At 36.9% G+C, this 20,849-nt stretch overlaps 3 protein-coding genes across 3 annotated transcripts; 2 read left to right on the top strand and 1 right to left on the bottom strand.

The window, feature by feature from the left end:
• Positions 1-5,684: 5,684 nt before the first annotated feature.
• On the top strand, positions 5,685-6,825 carry LOC137728570 (uncharacterized). Its single transcript, XM_068467319.1, has 3 exons — positions 5,685-6,512; positions 6,590-6,670; positions 6,757-6,825. The coding sequence occupies exons 1-3, from the start codon at positions 5,685-5,687 to the stop codon at positions 6,823-6,825; spliced, it is 978 nt and encodes a 325-aa protein (XP_068323420.1).
• Positions 6,826-8,786: 1,961 nt separating this feature from the next.
• LOC137729757 (serine carboxypeptidase-like 31) lies at positions 8,787-12,540 on the top strand. Its single transcript, XM_068468777.1, has 10 exons — positions 8,787-9,116; positions 9,758-9,865; positions 10,225-10,320; positions 10,532-10,624; positions 10,716-10,798; positions 10,900-11,187; positions 11,395-11,525; positions 11,677-11,772; positions 11,866-11,971; positions 12,113-12,540. The coding sequence occupies exons 1-10, from the start codon at positions 8,837-8,839 to the stop codon at positions 12,260-12,262; spliced, it is 1,431 nt and encodes a 476-aa protein (XP_068324878.1). The 5' UTR covers positions 8,787-8,836; the 3' UTR covers positions 12,263-12,540.
• Positions 12,541-16,142: 3,602 nt separating this feature from the next.
• LOC137729475 (NAC transcription factor 25-like) lies at positions 16,143-17,855 on the bottom strand. The gene is made up of 3 exons (XM_068468437.1): positions 17,575-17,855; positions 17,146-17,471; positions 16,143-16,937 (listed from the first exon to the last, which is right to left on the bottom strand). Exons 1-3 carry the CDS (start codon positions 17,756-17,758, stop codon positions 16,338-16,340), a joined length of 1,110 nt encoding a protein of 369 aa, XP_068324538.1. The 5' UTR covers positions 17,759-17,855; the 3' UTR covers positions 16,143-16,337.
• Between the last annotated feature and the right edge of the window lie 2,994 nt (positions 17,856-20,849).

Here is a 20,849-nt window from a genome sequence, read left to right as displayed (position 1 = left end):
TGTTTGAATTATCTAGTTACTAGTTTATACTAAAGTGTCTGGCTGATTCACCATGGAGGGATCTAAAAACCTTAAAGACTAATTGAATGTTTTATCTTACGTTGACAATGACAGTAAAAATAGGTTGGTGCTATCCACACACTTATTTTTACTTCTCACACACCTTTCTTATTTTCTTATCGTTGGATCGAATGAATTAAAAAAGATCAATAGACAAAAATTAACAAGAATGTGAAAAGTTAAAAAGAAAGTATGAATAGCATTCCCCTAAAAATAAGCTTTTTCTCTACCTTTAGAAGCATAATGTTCGATGGCATGCGCATGTGCATACATAGTACTTTTAGTCTGTAATGGGAATTGTGTTGTCTTCTCAATTCTATATGTACAAAAGTATATATTGTGGATTGAAAATGAGTCTCACATTGATGGAAGGAGTGATCTTGCATGGGTTTATAAGAGGTTATACTACTTCTCATATTGCTAATTGGTTTTACGGTTGAATCTCAATTTTCTTCATAGTATCATAGCAGGTTGTCCCACGTGTGAAGCCAAACGGCCACATGCTCCACGTCATCCTGTTGTATTGTTCACGTGTTAGGCTCGAACCTCAATAATTGGTTAAATTTGACATCGAATTTTTTAATTTGTAAAGTTGATTTCAATCCTGTAGCTAATCAGTGCGCTTTATCTGAACTTTGATCAGATTGCTGATGCCTTGTTACCTAACAGGGTTATAGAAAGGAAAAAAATTACACAGCAAGCTCGAGCCTTTCAGCATTTGGTGACTCAAGTGATGATTCCGCTTGGTCAAATGAAACCTACACGTAAAGTATGTAGAGTTTCTGATTTTGGGAAAAGGTGTTTTCATTGTGCATATGGTTGGTAGCAAAACTAATGATGAATTTTGAGCACTGAATGCATACACTGAACGCGGGCATAAATATTACATGTTCTGATGCGTGTTTACTTGAGATGTTAGTTGAGTGGCGATCAAGTTTAATCCTAATGAGCATGTATAATACAGATTTGCACTTTCCTCTATTTGCATTGACTAAACTCCAGCTCAGTGGCAATGAAAAACACAAAAAGTGAAATGAGGAAAATAGTTTCCTAAGGAAATAGGTGGAGATCTACACATTAAGTTGGAGGTAGATCATAGATGCATGTGGCAAGTCCTTAGCCAGAGATGTATTTTCAGGTCCCTAACGAGATGAAGCACCAGTGGGAATATTGCTTTTAAATAGATGTGTTTACACTTTCCAGTACTAATCTGCTGTCAGAGTATTGGATTTGCAGTAAAGATAAAACTGCCTGAAACCATCTCGAGTTGTACCGAGTGAACCTGAAAATAGCAACTGGGGTTTGTTCTAAAGTATAGATGTCTTACACAAGGATTTAACAAATTAAAGTTAAATTAGATTGCAAATTGAATAATTAAGAGATTATTTCCATTCTAATTTCAACTAATAAAATTGGAATCCAAGTCATTGCTCAACCCCACTTACTTAATTGGTTGTCTTCATTCCTTTTCGCCTCTTTGCCTTCGCCAGATTCAAGAGTCATTACGCACAAGGTTCGCCACAAAATCCGTCTTTCTACTTTTCTATGATGAGACTCTTGAGAGTAGGTTTTTTCCTTTTTCAATTTTAAACACCACCAATTTGGAATATATACCACAATGGCTTTTCCACTGTGTGATATACTCATTGACTGGCAAGAACATGATCTATCTGATATACATGCACCAAGAGATCGCCACGAGCTGTCCTGGTTTATCCTTTTTCAATCATGAACATGTAGCCATTAGTCGTCATTAGACTCTGTAACAGTGGCTTCGGCATCACAACGATGTACCTTAAGGATAATGATTCCCTAGGTTTAGTTAGTACTTACTATGGGACTCTAGTCCCATCCATCTGTTTTAATGACTGCTTTTTCCGCATGTAAAGCTAAGCCTAATACCACTGGTTTTTTATAGTACCACTGACTGATCTCCCCTCTATATATATTTTCTCTAATCCTATAGATTAATAATTTTAAATTAGAAATGTACCATTAACTGCAATACCTAGTTTGATTCTCTGCAGATAAGATAATGCTAAAAAATGTATTGACCTTTAATTACTGGGTAACTTTTTCCTTTGTGTTCTTGGATTTATCATGCTAGTTGCTGTGGAAGAGCTGACTACTTCCACAATATTGTAAAGTTATCTGCACACAATTTTCAATTGTTACACGATAAATGCAAATCCAAGAGGAACGGTCAAAAGTTAATTACTTATCCAACATCATAAGACCATATCACGTATCAACTCATCCAATAAAAAACATCGGGTAAATGATAAAAAACTATCTCAACTATTGGGGTCAAGACAATATTATACCTCATCTTTTAAAATTGACAATGTCATACCTCATCTTTAGAATTTGGTCCAATATTATACCTCCGTTAGTTTGGCCGTGAATTTCTCAGTTAAATGCTGACATGACTTGATCTGGGACCCAATTCCTTGCCCAGATGGATTCCACGTGGCACCACACCCAATGTTTTCCCACCAAATGGCATCCAGCTGAGATTCCCAATACACGTGGCTTTCTCAAAGGACACACATGGATATTCCTTGAAAATTAAAAAAAAAAAAAATTTAAATAAAAATTAAAAAAATTAAAAAAGGTAAGGGAACGTTGTAAAGTGTGCCTTTCGAATTGGTTTTCCTCCTGATACACCCAAATCATGTCGATCTAATTCCATTCCCAATTCCATAAAAACAAGAACCCTAACCCTAGTTCTCGCGGCTCCAAATCTCGAACAATCGGATTAAAAATTCAGCGAAAAACCCAAATCATCTTGTCGACTTGCTTCCCTAACTTCGTTGGTGTTGGAAGGGAGTTTCTTCTGGGTTCCATTGGCTTCGAAGAAAAATCGAAGGATTCGACATTAGGTGGTTCGTGTGTGACGATCCCGATGAAACGACGCCTACCTATTGTAAGTTTTTTTTGTGCTTTTGATGATTCCAAATGCATACTGAACTTATTATTTGGAATGGGTTGAATGTGAGTTTTGTTTATTCTTGTTTGAAAAGATGGATTCATGCTTTGTGAATTCGAAATGGTTCCTGGGGTGTTAGCATGGATTGAATGTGGGTTTTGTTTATTCTTGTTTGAAAAGGTGGATTTATGCTTTGTTAATTCGAAATGATTCCTGGGGTGTTGGAATGGGTTGAATATGGGTTTTGTTTATTCTTGTAGCATCGTTTATTCTTGTTTGAAAATGTGGATTTATGCTTTGTTAATTTGAAATGGTTCATGGGGTGTTGGAATGGGTTGAATATGGGTTTTGTTTATTCTTGTAGCATTGTTTATTCTTGTTTGAAAGGGTGGTTTATGCTTTCTTAATTCGAAATGGTTACTGAGTTGTTGGATAATGGGTTTGTTGCTTTCTTGCTTTGTTTATTCTTGTGAAGATAAGGTGGTTTGTTGCTTTCTTGCTTTGTTTATTCTTGTTGAGAAATGGTTAATGTGCTTTGGCTGTTTGCATATAGTTGTGGTTTGTTGCAATTGCATATAGTTGCATATAGAATGTTGTGCATTGGTTTTTGTTGTTGGCTTTTAAAATGCAATTAGTTGCATATAGAATGTTGTGCATTAGTTGCATATAGAGTGGTTTGTTAGGTTAAAATGCAATTGCTTCTGTTTGTTGTTCGCTTTTGATTAGGGTTTGTTTTTGTGAATTTCAGTATTTCCAGAACTATTCTCTATTGAATTGCATCATGGTGGGGAGATAAGTTATGACATCTACGTTGGGGGGGAAAATGACATATATAGATAACTGTGATAAAGACCTCATGTCACTGCTGGTGATAGATGATATGGTGGAGGCACTTGGATACAATGAGTGGTTTGGGAACTATTATTACAAGATTCCCAACATGGACCTTTCCAATGGTTTGAAGCCGATTCAAAGTGATTTCGATGTTCAATCCATGTGCAATTTTCTTCCAAAAGATAAAGTGATTGAGATGTACATCGAAGAATTGACGATAGAAGAAGCCATAACCTAAGAGCAACAGTTTCTGAAGTCCATGGAAGTCGGTGGTCCAAGTAAATTGGTTATTTAAGAGATAAGTAGTTCATAGGGGGATGTTGGGCGAACAACAGTTAAACCAATCAGATCTAGGGGCTTGATATCTATTGAAGGGCCAGAAGTGGAAGATTGTTGCACATCTCAACTAGTGCAATCATGTGTGACTGAGGTAGGAGAGATAAATGCTGATTTTGGGAATGGTCAAAAGAGAAAGAAATTGTGAAGGGCCATAGGAAAATAAGGGGAAATATGTGGCTGAGGTAGGAGAAGAGGATACTCAGGTAGAAGAAGGGGATACTAAGGTAGGAGAGAAGAGGGGGACGTAGGAGAGGGGGACGTAGGAAGGGTGGATGCTGAATTATTCTTTGATGTGCCTATTAGTTTTGAGGGGAATGTTGAAGAAGAGAATGAAGAAGCTGCTCAAGAAGATGATAGTGACTTTGAAGAGAGTGAATATGGGAGTGATGAGGATCACCTAGTGTTTTCCAAGTTTGATGGTATTGTGGAAGAAAGGGAATCTGAGCATAGAAAAAAAAAAGAACTCTGAACAAGCAGATGAAAGGGATTCTGAGGAAAGAAGTGCAAGGCAATCTAAGTAAAGCCGGGAAAGAGAACAAGAGCAAAGGGAAGAAGAATTTGATACTACAAATGTGGAATAAAATGTGGTTGATGATCCAGATTATAACTCTGAAGCTCTTAAGAGTGTACACTTTTCGGATGATGAAGGAGGCAAAAAACATGAGCGATTTCCAGAGTTCAATGAGAAAACAGACATAAAGAATCCCACTCTTACACTTGGGCTTGTTTTTAGGGATCATGTGCAATTCAAGCGAGCTGTCATCATGTACTCCCTAGTGAATGGATATGGGGAAATCCATTTTCCTAGGAACGAGAAATTGAAAGTCACAGCAAAGTGTGCAAAAGGGTGCCATTGGAAGTGTTGTGCTGGAAAAATGTATGGTTCAACAACATACAAATCAAGACCATACTTAATGGAATCACAGTTGTGGAAAGAGGAAGGCTTACAGGGCTTTAGATAGGGTTTTGAAGATCATTGAGGGAAAACATGCAGAGCAATACACAAAGTTGTGGGACTTTGCTGATGAAGTGAGGAAGACTAACCCTGGAAGCACAATGAAGATGAAGTTGGATAGAGGGAGGTTCCAAAGGATATATGTGTGCTTGGGGGCTCGCAAAGAGGGTTTAAGTCAGGGTGCAGACCATTGATAGGATTAGATGGATGCCATTTAAAGAGTGTACGTGGAGGTCAGCTACTTTGTGTTGTTGGCATTGACCCAAATGATGAAACATGGGTTATAGTGTATGCAGTTGTAGAAATGGAGAATAAGTCCAGTTGGATTTGGGTCTTAGAGTTATTGGTCGTTGATGTTGGGATTGTCAATCAAAGGGATGGACATTTATCAGTGATCAGCAAAATGGGTTAATTCCGGCCTTTAAAAAAGTCATCTCTAATTCCCACCACAGATTTTGTGTGAGACATTTGTATACCAACTTCAAAAATCTGTTCAAAGGGAAAACATTGAAGGATGCTTTGTGGTCAGTAGCCAGAGCAACAACAGTTCCCTACTTCAAAAAGGCAATGGAGGATATGAAGAAGCTCGATGAAAAGGCCTACAATTGGTTAGTGAAAAAGCCTGCACATCGTTGGAGCAAGTTCCATTTTGAAACATATCCCAAGTGTGACATGTTGCTGAACAATCTTTGTGAAAGTTTCAATGCTGTCATACTTGTGCCGAGACAAAAACCTATTGTCACCATGCTACTCCTTATTCACACACTTTTGATGAAGAGAATTCAGATGAGAAAGGATATAATGGTGAACAAAGTTGGAGATCTCTGTCCTAAAATCAAGAAGTTGGAGGAAACCAAAATTCAAAGTGGCAAGTGCATTGCACAACGGTCAGGGGGCGCTAAATTTCAAGTTGATGATGGAGGAGGGAAACAATATGTGGTTGACTTGGTTGAGAAGACATGTTCTTGCAGAAAGTTTAGCTTGACAGGAATCCCATGCAACCATGCAATAACGACCTTAAATTTCAAGAGAGAAAAACCGGAGGACTATGTCGATGCTTATTATTCGAAGGCACGGTACTTGGAGGTGTATTCTCATTTAGTAATGTCGATGAATGAGATGTCTTGGTGGGAGGAAACTGATAACCTACCAATATTGCCTTTTACATATACAAGGCAACCTAGAAGGCTGAGGAGGAGGAGAAACAAGGAAGCTGCTAAGAGGGACAATGAGGGTGAACAAACTCCCACAAACCCAACTAATAATCCTCAAGGTCATCCTCAGCCACTTAAGCTAGGAAGGAAAGGGCAAGACACTTTGAAATGTACTATATGCAAAAATAAAGGTCATAATGCAAGAACCCATCATATACATCTTCCTCTAAGGGACAAACAAGTAACATTTTCTACTTTATGTGGTTTTTTAAATCCTTTATCATCATATCACTCTTAATCCTTTAAATTGCTTTGTAGGCATCCACATCTGCTCAAGGACAATCACCATCAACAAATTCAGCTCAAACTGCGCCTAAAAAGAGGACAAGGAAAACAAAGGTAAAAACTTAACCATTTCCTTAGTTGTAAAACATTTGGATTTAGTTAAAAAACTTGCTTGGTCTCTAAATGAACATTGGATTTAGGCATCACAATCAGTAGCTGAATCACCTAGAAGCACCAAGCAGAGAAAGACCAAGCAAACCCATAACTGAATCATCCAAAGGCACCAAACACAGAAATACCAAGCAATCAAGCCACCTTTTTTACATAAATGGTTGTTTTTTGTAAAGCAATTGTAAAGTTAGAACAAGTTTTATGCATCCAGTACGTATTTTGTGAATTGAATGGATGATGTAGTAGGTTTTTATGAATTCAGTAGGTTTTGTAATGTTGGTTAGAGAGATAGATGAATTTTGTTAGTTTTTTGAACAAGTTTATGAATTTCTAGATAATTAAGCAGGTTTTATGCTTAATTTGGTCTATTTCATGTTTTTCTTGGAAATGATGAGTAGTTTGTACTTGAATACACTTGTTTTGTTGTGGTTATATCATTATTTTTTGGGTGCTATTTTTCTAATTTGAGGTCAAGAATGATAATATGTGCTTAAAATGGTAGATCATCTTTGTCTTAATTTTTGGCTGGAAAATTTGAAATTCAAATTACCAAAAAAAAAAAAAAATCAAATATATTTTCTGACATGGATGCCATTTGGTGGGAAAACATTGGGTGTGGTGCCACGTGGAATCCATTTGGGCGAGGAACTGGGCCCTGGATCAAGTCAGGTCAACATTTAACTGAGAAATTCACGGCCAAGCTAACAGAGGTATAACATTGGACCAAATTCTAAAGATGAGGTATGACATTGTCAATTTTAAAAGATGAGCTATGATACTGTCGTGACCCCAATAGTTGATGTAGTTTTTTGTAATTTACCCAAAAACATCACTAAAGTAAATTCATTACATGTATGTTTGAATTCTTTATATGAGGTTTTAGAATAAAATACGTGTATTGTTTTGAACTCATTCACTGGGCTCTCGCGAAATTGAATCCTTCAGTCGGCTAAGTCTCTTCTAGGAGAAGGACTATTGTGGCCAATTATGCGAGTCGTCTAGCTCAGGTAGTTGATGCATTCAGGGGAAACTGAGCAGTCATACACCCCATCCACGTCTGGATATTCCGTATCAGTTTACCCTCTATTAATGAGAGAGCACACACCATGTTTGCAAGGGCAAGGGCATCTTTTGTTGTCACAGGCGGGGTTTAGTTTGTTTATGCATTATGCCCAAACTTGTGAATAATTCCTTCAATCTTCATTGAAAATAGAGAAATGTATTAACTTTGCTTGTAGGCAGTAATAGCATAACAACTGATAATCCTTGGCAAGGTCTTGTTCGTCAAGCTATTTAAGTCTTCGAACTTTATTTATCTTGAACAGGGTCAAAGGAATGGTTGGAGGTCACACGTAATACTTTCTTAGGTTGTAGGCATTTCATTGCTTTTCGATTTCCTAGATGGGACCCATCTTTTTGGAGCCTTCCCGGTGGCGGTGATGAAGGCTTTTATGAGGACTAAGTGTCCTGTGTTGAATTGAAAGAAAAAAGCCCGAAATACAGATTTTTGAATTAATACGGGTAATGAGAACATCATCCCACTTTATGGGCTTACGAGTTATATTTCGAAAATCCAATTGTACAACTCATAGGTCATCTTGAAAAGATATTTTGTGCCAAAAATAAAAAGAATACGAAACTGTATGGTTGTTGAATTGAAAGAGAAGTGCTCGAAATACAGATTTTTGAATTAAAACGGATAATGAAAATATCATCTCACTTTATAGGTCTACAAGTTATATTTCGAAAATCCAACTGTACATCTCATAGGTCAGTTCATGTCATCGCCAACCCACACACTAGGCAATGGAGGTACCACTTATCACACTCCTCTCCTGCATGAATACCCTAGTAGCTGAGCCTGCGTAATTAACCCACGTCAGATGTCAATGCCAGATTCCTCAACGAAATTAAAAAAATTACATTGCCACGTAGATATCTACTTTCTTTTTCTTTCCTAGCTTTTTAATTTTTTTTCAATTTTATATCATCCTCGTATGGTTTCTTATAAATAGAGACGTGGATTCGCTTATGTTTCATCCTTGTTTTGTGGTAGCTGTCTCTAGCTAAGATATAGTTTGAGTTTTGTACTTCCATATATCCAACAATATGAATTTTGTACAAAAAGCGACAGTTTTCTTTGTTTTGGCTCTTTTTGCACTGCTGTTTGTGGAGCCTGTTTCGGGTAGAAGGAAACGGTCTAGTACTGAGAAACGGATGAGGACTCAGGACCTTGTGACCAACTTGCCCGGCCAGCCTGCTGCAGACTTCAAGCACTACGCAGGCTATGTGACCGTGAACGAAACAAATGGGAGGGCTCTTTTTTACTGGTTTTATGAGGCTGCGTCCAACCCAGATGGAAAACCTCTGGTGTTGTGGCTTAATGGAGGTGAGCACTCATGAGCAATATCAAAACTGTATATTATATATGATCAGTGCCTTAATCATGGTGATACCTGACTGAAACCACTTAATTAATTTGACTAAGCATGAGAAAAAGATTTATACATGATCGATCAATTTGTTTTTGGATTTTAAACCTGATCATCTTAGCCGGGAACAATTATTAATCAGCTTGCAATTATCTTTTTAGCGATATAGATATATTCCATGCTATTATGTGTGTGTGTGTGTGAATATATATATATATATATATATATATATATATATATATATATATTTATGTATGTATCCATTTTGGACTAAGTATGCAATTATCTATATGCCAAATACATAATCATGCATGTGTGGAGCAGGAAGCAAACCACAGGTTCCTTGATATCTTCATGTTTCCTAACCTTTAGACAGTTCGTCATGCTATAAACATTCTAATTTTGTGTTAATGAACAATTACATAAAGTTTGTATTGGATTATGGGGTGGTTAATTATCCTATTGTACTTGCTTTAGTGGAGGTCATCCTTTGTCCTTTCCAACTCATCCAAAGAGTGTTCAATGATACATAATCCCCACCTGCAACTTTTTGCCTCTTATGTTATATGCTGAGGTGACAAGATGCTCTATGTTTCAGGTCCTGGGTGCTCTTCTGTGGGATATGGAGCAACCCAAGAGATTGGTCCATTCATAGTGGACACTGATGGACATGGAATTAAATCTAATAACTACTCATGGAATAAAGGTATTGGGTGCTTCAAATTTCATAATCAAACCAGCCACGTTATAAGAGAAATAGAGAGAATGTTATATGTCAATGGTTGTGCTATGCAATCAGTTGTGTATCTTCCACGTTATGGGAGAGACAGGCTAAATCATTTGTTGCACCTAAAGTTCTGCCTTGCATTCTAGCGGATTTTACCATGCAACTGGTTTTATATCCCTGCTATCTTTCTCTCTCATTAAGTGATCTAGTCGGTAATGAGAGAGAACTAAATGAGATATACCATTGGTTGCACTCAAAATTATGTCATATGTTTTACACTTAAACATCACATTTGCTTCTAGTAATTGTGCGCCCTAATTTGCAAGTGTATGACGCAGAGGCCAACATGTTATTCTTGGAATCTCCAGTTGGGGTTGGCTTTTCATACTCTAATACAACTAGTGATTATGATAATCTCGGAGATGGCTTTACAGGTCAGTTACTTTAAAAGTTGACTGCTATATATTTCTCTAGCAATTGGTATTACTATTTGCAATAATAAGCAAGTATTACTGCTCTATTTATTTTCCAAACATGTTAATTTATATATTTTGACCTAATTAATGACGAGTCTCATGACTATTAGAAGATTTTTAATCTGGTTTTCTGATATGTTTTTCATTCTGTTCCTTGGATTTAATTCAGCGAACGATGCGTATGACTTCTTGCATAAGTGGTATCTCAAGTTCCCATCATACAGAAGAAGGACCTTCTACATTTCTGGAGAGAGTTATGCAGGTAAGTCACTCTCAGTCCCTCACCCTTTTGACCATGTGCTGCAACTGAACTTCCTTTGTGTACCCTAATTCTTCTCGTTCTTTGTTAACAGGAAAGTATGTTCCGGAACTCGCTGAGCTCATATATGACAAGAACAATAATCCTTCCCTCCATATTGATCTCAAGGGTATCCTGGTATGGTCATTTGGGAAACAATAAAAAGGATCTAGCTCCGTTTAGACATCAAATAAGTAAATAAAAAATTGTCATTTCAATTTCTTGTGTTTGATGTACAGTTGGGTAATCCTGAAACATCTGATGCTGATGACTGGAGAGGTCTGGTAGATTATGCTTGGAGTCATGCTGTGATATCAGACGAAACTCACAAAGTAATAGGCGAAAGCTGTGATTTCGACAGAAATGATACTTGGAGTAACAAGGATTGTACTCTAGCTGTGGAAGAATTGCTAAAACAGTATGGGGAGATAGATATTTACAGCCTTTACACCTCAGTCTGCATCGGCGATATGGCAAGTTCAAATGATGGTTCGATACACGTCATGATGAAGCGCACATCTACGATGGTGAGTAAACCTTTTCTTTTTTTTTTAAATAAATTTTATAAACCAGTACAGTGATATACAGATATATTATGTCCTTAATTCTACAATTTTAGGAGAGAATTGGTATATCAACTTTTTTCATCAGAACATGCTGTACTTATGAATTGGGTTCAACAGATATTTTAGGCACATTTAGTTAGTTTAATGTTCATGATTAATTCTTATCAGATGCCAAGGATTATGGGTGGCTACGATCCATGTCTCGATGAATATTCAAAAACCTTCTATAACAGACCAGATGTGCAAAAGGCCCTCCATGTTAGTGATGGCGTCCGGTTCAAGAACTGGAGCATCTGCAAGTAATTACCGCTGCCTCCCTCTCGGTCTTTTCTGAAAGTAGCAGTTATAATTCATTTTAATATGTTTTCCAAGGTCATTTATCTTTAATATATGTATATTCAAGAAATTCCAACTTGCTGAGAACATGTTCTTCAACTATTTTGGTTGTAGCAAAAAAATATTCGACGACTGGGCATATACGAAGCCGTCTGTTCTCCCTATATACAAGAAACTCATTGCAGCAGGGCTTAGAATATGGGTGTACAGGTAGATGTTTCCTGCCTCAGCATCGATTTCCTTGATAAATATAAAAAATATGAAACCCCGCCGGCTTATGTTTTTATTTTTCGGATGGCTCAGCGGAGACACAGATGGAAGAGTTCCTGTGCTTTCCACAAGATACAGCTTGAGTGCTCTGGGATTGCCTATTACTAAAGTATGGAGACCTTGGTACCACGAGAAGCAGGTAATTAGTTGATTAATTAGCTAGCTTTAAAAATTGAAGTTGGCATAAATAATTAAAACTATGATGATATAGCTTTTTTCTGTTCTCTGTTAATTCAACTTTACCAAATTAATTGATCTGGGATTATGGTATATGTTGCAGGTCAGTGGATGGTTTCAAGAATATGAAGGTCTTACATTTGCAACATTTAGAGGAGCTGGGCATGCAGTTCCCTGCTTCAAACCAAGCAACTCACTAGCTTTATTCACGTCTTTTCTTCTTGGTGAACCTCTGCCCGCCTCTCGAGTGTAACTAATTAAAGTAGATCCTATATTAATCTGTATAGGGCTCAAAATGATTTTTGCCCTTAGTACTATACCAACTATTGCTAGACGACATATGTAGTAGAAGACTATATATAGCCAAAATAAAGGATAACAATGTTGGTTTACACATCAAGAGGGGTAACCCTTCAAATATTTCTATATAAAATAAAGCCCTCGGTGCCAAGAAATTAACGAGTATTATATACAAAACTACGGATGCAAAATAAAACCTTCAGATATCATTCAAATGTTCTGGTATCTACTTTTCTGAGTGGTTCTTTGTATATTCAAGTTTCGTATCTGTACACCTATCAATTTTTTTAGGGTTTTTACCTCGTTTGGTCTTGAAATTGAACCTTTCAATCAAAAGGTCATTGGAATAGAAAATCCTTCAATTCGGTCCCTAAAAATGAGTCTCGAAATCAATTCGGTTCTTCTGTTACCTTTTTGTCAAATTTTCTGTTAGTGTGTTGATGTGGTACACATATAAGTCTCACCCAGACCAACATCTAAAATATCAACTGTCGACCATATATCCTAGCTCAGACCAACATCTAGAGTATCAGTTGTGGATACCAATCACAATTAACCGGAATACTATATATTTTTAGCATTAGAAAGAGCAAACGAGGGGGCTGGGTGCATTATGAAATAATTTCCGAGAAATATTTGAAATGTTTGTCTGTGAAGGAGAATGAATACTAAGTTGAATGGTGGGTGAAAAGACAGAAGAAAGTAAGCTTTCGTACCCAGATATCCTCCGCCCCATCTGCGCCCCACACGCTTCCACCCTAATCCCAGCCCAACAATACCCGCACCCCTTCATCTGCCTCTTGAATTCGAGACCAATCAGATAACCCAAAAATTCAACCTTTCAAGTTGGGAAAGGGAAATGGGTGTAAAAAATAAAAAGTAAAAAATGAGTGTTTAGAGAAAAATAAATTCATAAAATGTAAATGAATAAATTATTTTGGGTGTTCAAAGAAATGAAGTAAATTAGATGTTCAGAAAAAACAAAAGTGTATAGAGACCAAATTTGAGTGTACAAAGAATCACTCTTTTTTCTAGTAAGTACCCATTAGTCATTTTGAAATTACTAATTTTGTTTGATTAGCCTCAATGGACAATCGACATTATGCCACTGTCATGGAATGGCTCAAGGGGTTTCAATATTTTGCACAAGTTACAAACAATATGGGAGGCAGTGGGAATTAACACACAACTTCATGTGTAAGCGTAAATACCTTTAATTACTTGAACTACAAGTCTCTTACGAGTTTTTTGAACAATTTCAAGTTACACAATTGGTGCACAAATAAGAGTGTGGACGTGGGTTGTGATGTCGATCTGTCATTGATGGAAATGAAAATGATATCTTCTTTTCAATGTTTAGATGATTATGAAATGCCTATACTATACTAAGATTTTGGGTGACTTTCGATTTCTATTCCAAAATGGACTAATTATGTGGATATTTTCATAAAGATATTTTGTTCTCTTTCTTAACTAGAGAAAGTGATTGCTTACAAAGCATGTTTAATTAGGTGGTAATGAAGATATGATGTCTTATTTATATATATATATATATATATATATATATAGAAAGCATTATTCCGTGGATCCATAATTTCTTACTTCCACAAGATACAAATATGTCTTCTTGACATTTACAAAACATCATGTAAAAGATCTTAGTTTTTAGTACGATGATAATGGTAAGGAGATCACATATTTATACTCTACTTGTATACCATTTCATGCAATAAGTGATGTATACAATCAACATTCAATTGATGAGATAAATTCATTAATTGACATAACATCTACACATCACTTATGACATCGTATGGTACACAAATGTGATATAAAAATGATGTCTCCCTAGGGTTTTCCAGACCTTGCATTGCATATTATTTTGCGAACTATGCTTCTCTGCTAAAAAAAAAAGCAACAAGTACTATTGAAAAACCAATCACAAATTGACATGTGTTTGAATAATTGAATTTAAATTGTATTTGGACATTTGTCCATTTATCATTGGATTTTAACAGTACGTCATGCTCTTTTTTCAGTAGCGAAACATAATTCTTATTTTTCTAATCAATTAAGATTTAGGGCAAATAGGTCAAGGACACGTACGCTATGAACTGCAGCCAATCAAGAAAACGCGACAATTAGTGGAAGTGCTTTTGAGATAAGCCTGCCATTACCAGGGCGATACATAATGTGCATTAGAAATTAGAATTAGAGAAAAAATTAGCTCGGATGAAATATTCTATCGCGTCATTAAATGCCAACTTTTGCCACTTTGACATCTGAAACCCAAAATCTCATCTTGTAATCAACGGCGGATGGCGACATGGAATAATCATGCATCATTTCGTGGAAAATATTGGCCTCACTGATTCTCTCCCCGTTTTCCATATCTTCATATATTATCTTAGGCTTTTCTTCCTACATTCAATTAGATTTGCGCCACTTGGCTGTCAATAATCACTATCAGTCCTTTTAATATTATGGTTTGTGTCCATATCATATGTTTTATAAAGTCTCGAAAATTCTATGCCATTAGTTTTTTTTTTTTTTTTTTTCCCGAAGCCCAAGGTATACTGCGCCCCGGAACTACTTAATAAATTAATTCTAAACTGATAAAGGTTTATTTTGATAATATTTCTTATTAAAGTTTTAAAATAATATAACAAGGTATAAAGAACATTTGTGTCTTGTCCAAAAAGAAAAAAAGATGGTAATATCTACAACAAAAATATAAAACGAAATCCTTTGTTTTGATGAAGATACAAAATCATATATTTAGTTAGACAGAATTTAACATTTCATGTTAAAAATGAAAGAGATTAAACAAATGAAATAAGGCCCTGCTAGCCGATAGCTAAACCCTAGCTTGTCAAAAGAAAGTAAATATATTGGAGACAACTAAAAAATCTGAAAGAAGCTTCGTGCAAGTTTGTGATGAGAATGAATCCTGTATAGACTTATAAGTAGTTGGTCTATTTCATATTGCTAATTGGTTTTATAGTGAAACCTCAATTTTTTTATGGTATCACATCAGGGGGTCCAATGTGTGAAGCCCATCAGACACAAGTACTTCACATCACCCGATTTGTGTTGTCTCTGTGCTAGGTTTGAAAATTTGCCACACTTAAGGGGTATTGCCACACTTAAGGGGTATGTTGAGAATGAATCTCACATTGACGAGAGATGACATTGCATGTGCTTATAAGTTAATTGAACTAATCTTCATATTACAAATTAGTTTTATGGTGGAACCTCAACTCCTTCAGTTTGTTGTATGCACGCCTAGTTTACGTCATTAGTTTACAGTAGATTAAAGTCGTTTTAATAGTTCTAAAAATTCTAGCTTTTAATCGAAGGGTTTTTGGGCTGGCCTACATAGGTTTTAAATTTATTAAAATAAAGAAAATAATTCTAACAATTAAAACCATTTTCCCAAGAAAAATCGAATTGCCTAGTGCTGTTCTATAAATGTGCAAAATAAATAAATAAAAAGAAGGTCGAAAATTATTAGTGTATATTAAGTAATTGTGCATAAATGTAGATAACATCTCATATGGGTTTATGGTACGTAATTGAGAAACATCTCATGTGGCTTAAGTATGGCCTGGTGAGGGAACTGGCTAGAATTTTACCAAGATAATTTCAGATCACGCCACATTTTTTTTTTCTTTTGATACACCTATCATTCATACCACATTAAAAAAAAATAAGGAATAGATTGTCATGATGGTTAGGCATGCTAAACTCATTAGTGTACATTAGCGTAGAATATCGTTTTTAATTTAAAAATAAATAAATCAAGGTTTCTATATATTCACACTTAATACAAATTAGAGTTGGATAAAACTATCAAATTAATTTTTTTTATCAATTGTTTAAGTATCTACATATAACATATTTGTTTTCGCCTATATAACAAGTATATAATTTGAGAGTGAAACTAAACTAAAAATTTAAATCACATGTTCATTAAAAAAAATATATAATAACATAAAACATTTATACGAAACCTTACCAAAACCAAACTAGGAATTCCAGTTCATGCTTGGGAGTTGAAACTGTGGGCGCAGAACCCCATCTCCTAGCAACTCAAGAAGTGCAGCATTAGCGTGAAACGGTGCCGTACCCTGTGGCGTCTGATTCAGCATAGAAACAAAGGAGTTGTTTTCATTGATGAGATCAGCATGAAACTTTTTTCTCGATGAAGTAGTTGTAGCAGCAGCAGTCTCTATCGATCCCACGTCGTTCCAAAACGGCGAAGGAAGATGACGTTTCAAGGGTAGGCTGCTTTTTGAGATGGAAGTTGATATAGCGCCAAACTGATCATGATCATGATGATGAGAGTGAGAGCCTGGTTGATGATCGCTTGACGATAGTATGCCCTCGAGATAGCTCTCGTGATCATCGCTTTCTAGCAACGCGGTGTAATCTGTAGTTGGCAGCTTTGATGATGGCGGCGGCGGCAGCGGTGGTGTTTTTTGAGTTGGCAGTATTGACGGGTGGAGAAACATATCTTCCATAGAACTATTAGAGTCCTCGGCCTTGTGAAGAAAATGATCACCATCTAAAGACATCACAGGCCCTTTGTTTTTCTTATAAATCCGACACAAAACCCAATCATCAAGCTACAACAACAACATGATCAAGAATACATAACAAGGAATAGATCATACAGTCATGACAAAAAAAATGAGCACAAGATATATGTCGCACATGATGGCGTGAGTGAAAGTGCTATTCGTGGACTGTGCCTGATAACACGATATGCCGTACACTTTCAGTCAGGCCGTCTTGTGCTACACGTCTTTTTTGTTGTACTAAAGAAGTGCATACCCTTAGGGATGGTTTTTTGTTAGCTGGATCAGGAGGCTTAGTAGTACTACAACTCATGTTGATGGTGGTGGTGGTGTTGTTGACAAGCCGATACTCGTGCATAATCCAATTGGTTTTAGTCCCTTTTGGGGGCTTCCCTCCATAGAAAACAAGAGCTTTTTTCACACCGACTTTGTGGTTTCCGACTGATGATAGAACAGGCTTATCCGTCCCAGTCGCCTTCCAATACCCTGAAGTTGCTGCCCTGTTTGGCCGCGCCCCATTCGGATACTTCCGGTCCCTTGGGCTGAAAAAATACCACTCTTGCTCCCCAAACGTCGCCTTACCTATATCACCAAAACCAAAATCAAAATTTTCCCAAAATTGAAATTTAATTTCAGACGCGAATTAGGTCAGTTCGTATCATGTAAAAAAACCAAAGAAACGTACTTGGCAGTTCCCATGGATCAAACTTGTACAAGTCGACCTCCGCGATGATGGCGACCGGAAGCGGGATGGAGGCGGCCTTTTTCTTGAGGTAATGGACCACCAGTTCTTCGTCCGTCGGGTGAAACCGGAACCCCGGCGGGAGCTGCGGGTGCTGTGAACCCGATGATGAATTTGTGCTCTCCATCAAAATTCTCCCTCTTAACAAATAATTAATATTTGAAAGAAAAGAAAAATACGAATATGAATTGATGAAGATTTAGAAAGGGTTTGAGAGTTGGCAGTGGGAGCTGGATATAAAAGACAGTAGGGGAACAGGTGATCGGCCGACATGTGGATTTTCTACGCAATGGTTTGGCGACACGTGGGGGTTGGGGACAACGAATATGCAAGGGGGCGGGACAGGTTTTGTGGGTCGGAGTTTTGGAACTGCCTGTGCGCCTTTCATGTCATGCTTTTCTTGTTGGACAGCCAAACACTACCTCCAAATAACAGATTTTATGAGAGAGAGAGAGAGAGCATGTTGTAGATTCCATTTTCTCAATTTGTAGATGAACCAAAAACAGAAGGGAAGGTCCTGATGTAATCTGTGATCTTCTCATTGAGGATATGGTACTTTTTTGTGATCTTTATATTAGTGATGAACGCTCTTTTTCTTTCGTTCGAGTTGAAATTCTCGACAAAGTTTTTATCAAAACCCATTGTATATACCCTATCTTTAATGTTGTACGTATTCAATTTTCAATGAATATCGTAAGGGAAAATTACACCTACCTCTTGAACTTGTCTTTTACTTTTGTTTACCAGGTGAGTGAGTTCATTGCTTGTAGATGTGATTGACTTAAATTTTTTTGTAATAGATGTTAATTAAAGGCAACAAGCTTTATTGGATTGAATCTATAGTCAGACGGATAACATGTTTACTTACTTAAAATAGGGCTAGGTTAAGAGGAAATAGGCATATACGAGTTATCAACTTTTCAAATAAAAAAAAAAAATACAAAGTAACCAATCTAATGTCTAAGTTTTTAGAAATTGGATTACAAATTTTAATATGGAAATTAACATATTTTTTTTATTAATTCATATGTATTAATAAACACATGAAAATCCAAAATGGAATAACCTTAACATTCATTTCTCATAAGTAAACACGTCAAGTTAGCACAGTTTCCACTACTAGCTTCTCATTGCATGCGTATTAATTAATTTAGAAGCTCAAGTAGCTAGTGATCAAATTAATTTAGCCATTTAAAATAAGACCCAAATGACATTTGAATTGTAATTTACCCATATAACTAATAACGCGGCCTAGCTATGGCTAGCTAGCCCTAGCTAGAAGATTCAGTTGAATGTTATTTTCTAATTTCCATTTAGGTAATTAAAACGCAATCATCTATTGGCTCATTTGGTTGCATTATTACTTCGATTTGTACATATTATCACATGGGCGAGTACTACTGATCCATGGAATCAATTATACAGGCCTTATCATGCATGGATAGACTTTGACGGATTTGGATCCCATCCGGATCCAAATATCTTAATCATTCATTATATGATCCGTACGATGTATACTGAACAGTTAGGATGTGGGGATTTCTAAGATCCCTATAAAATGAATCCAGAGAGAATCCTCTTCCGACTTTGACTACTAAACGAATGGTCCGTGTTACTTTTGTCCACTCAATTTGCTTTCAATAACCAAACGGTGGTATAGTGATGCTCACTTAAGGTCCTTGTTTTGAGAGCATGTGAGGACCTCTTTCATGTGAGTTGTCAGATTAATCTAACGATAGCTAAGCTTATTAACTAAAATAAGTTAGCGTAAATTACATTTTACCTTCTCAGGTTTGTGGTCAATTTCAATTTCTTATAACATTTTAAAACATTTCAATTTCATACATTTACTTATCATTTTATTTCAATTTCATACATCCGTTAGAAAATCCATTAAGTAAATCGTTAAGTAATGATGTGACAAATATGAGATCCACATTTGTGCTGACATGGCTACCAAATTTATGCCACGTGACAAAAATAATAATTTTTATGCATTTAAAATATAATAATTCACCCTATATAAAATTTAAAAAAAAAAAAAAAAAAAACCCAGACACCCATCTTCCCCCCTCGACCCACCTCCCTCTCCTCCACTATCTTCACCTCCCCTCCCATCCAAAAACCCATCTTCCCCCCTCGACCCACCTCTCTCTCCTCCACTCTCTTCACCTCCCCTCCCATCCAAAAACCCACCCCACCCCACCCCACCCAAAACCCCAAAAAACCCAGCTGTTCAACCCAATACCCACCTGTCTCATGCCTCATCACCCTACCCCATTTCTCCCTTCTCTCATCTGCAACCCCACCCACCTTTCTCTCCTCTGCAACTCGCACCCACCCTCCCTTCTCTCCTTTTCATCATCGACTCCATCCACCAACAACCATCATCTTTGTCTTCGCGCCTCCTTCCATGGCTAAGCCCAGCAAACCGTAAACCCTAATTGTCTAACCTTCAAATTAAACGGTGCAAGAGACTCAACAGCGGTGGTGGGCGCGGGATTGCTGCTGCATTTTGCTGGCCTTGAAGATTGTGCTGGGTTGTGGGAGGAGAGGAAGATGGCAGAGGCGGTTTGGACTTCTATTATTCATCTTCGACTTGATTTCATAGGCCATGGCTACGGGTTGAGCAACTAGGTTTTTTGGGGTTTTGGGTGGGGTGTGGTAAGGGGGTTGCGGGTAAGGTAGGGGTGGGTGAGGTGGGGTAGGGGTGGGGGGTGGGGGGTGCGGGGGAGGTGGGGGTGGGGTGGGATGGGGGGTTTGGGTTGCGGGGAAGGGGTCGGGGAAGAAAGATGGGTTTTTTTTATTTTTTTTAATAGGGTAAATTATTATATTTTAAATGCATAAAAAATAAATTTTTTTTTTTTTTTTTTGCTTGCACAAATTTGGTAGTCACGTCAACATAAATGTGGATCTCATATTTGCCACGTTATCACTTAACGGATTTTCTAATGGATGTATGAAATTGAAATAAAATGATAAGTAAATGTATGAAATTGAAATGTTTGAAAAATATTGTAACAAATTAAAATCGATCCCAAACATAAGGAGGTAAAATGTAATTTACCCAATAAGCTATGTTGTACCTAAACAAATCTAGCACAGGAACCAATTAAAAAAAGAAGAAGGGGATCAATCTCTTCCGGTCAACGAGAAATCTTTGATTGTGACGAGAACATAGGTAATACATCACGTGTTTTTATGTAAATGGTGAAATT

This window comes from Pyrus communis, chromosome 3 (assembly GCF_963583255.1).
Source record: "Pyrus communis chromosome 3, drPyrComm1.1, whole genome shotgun sequence".
Taxonomy (NCBI): domain Eukaryota; kingdom Viridiplantae; phylum Streptophyta; class Magnoliopsida; order Rosales; family Rosaceae; genus Pyrus; species Pyrus communis.
The sequence above is the reverse complement of the archived record's forward strand: the minus strand, read 5'-3'. Positions and strand labels throughout refer to the sequence as shown.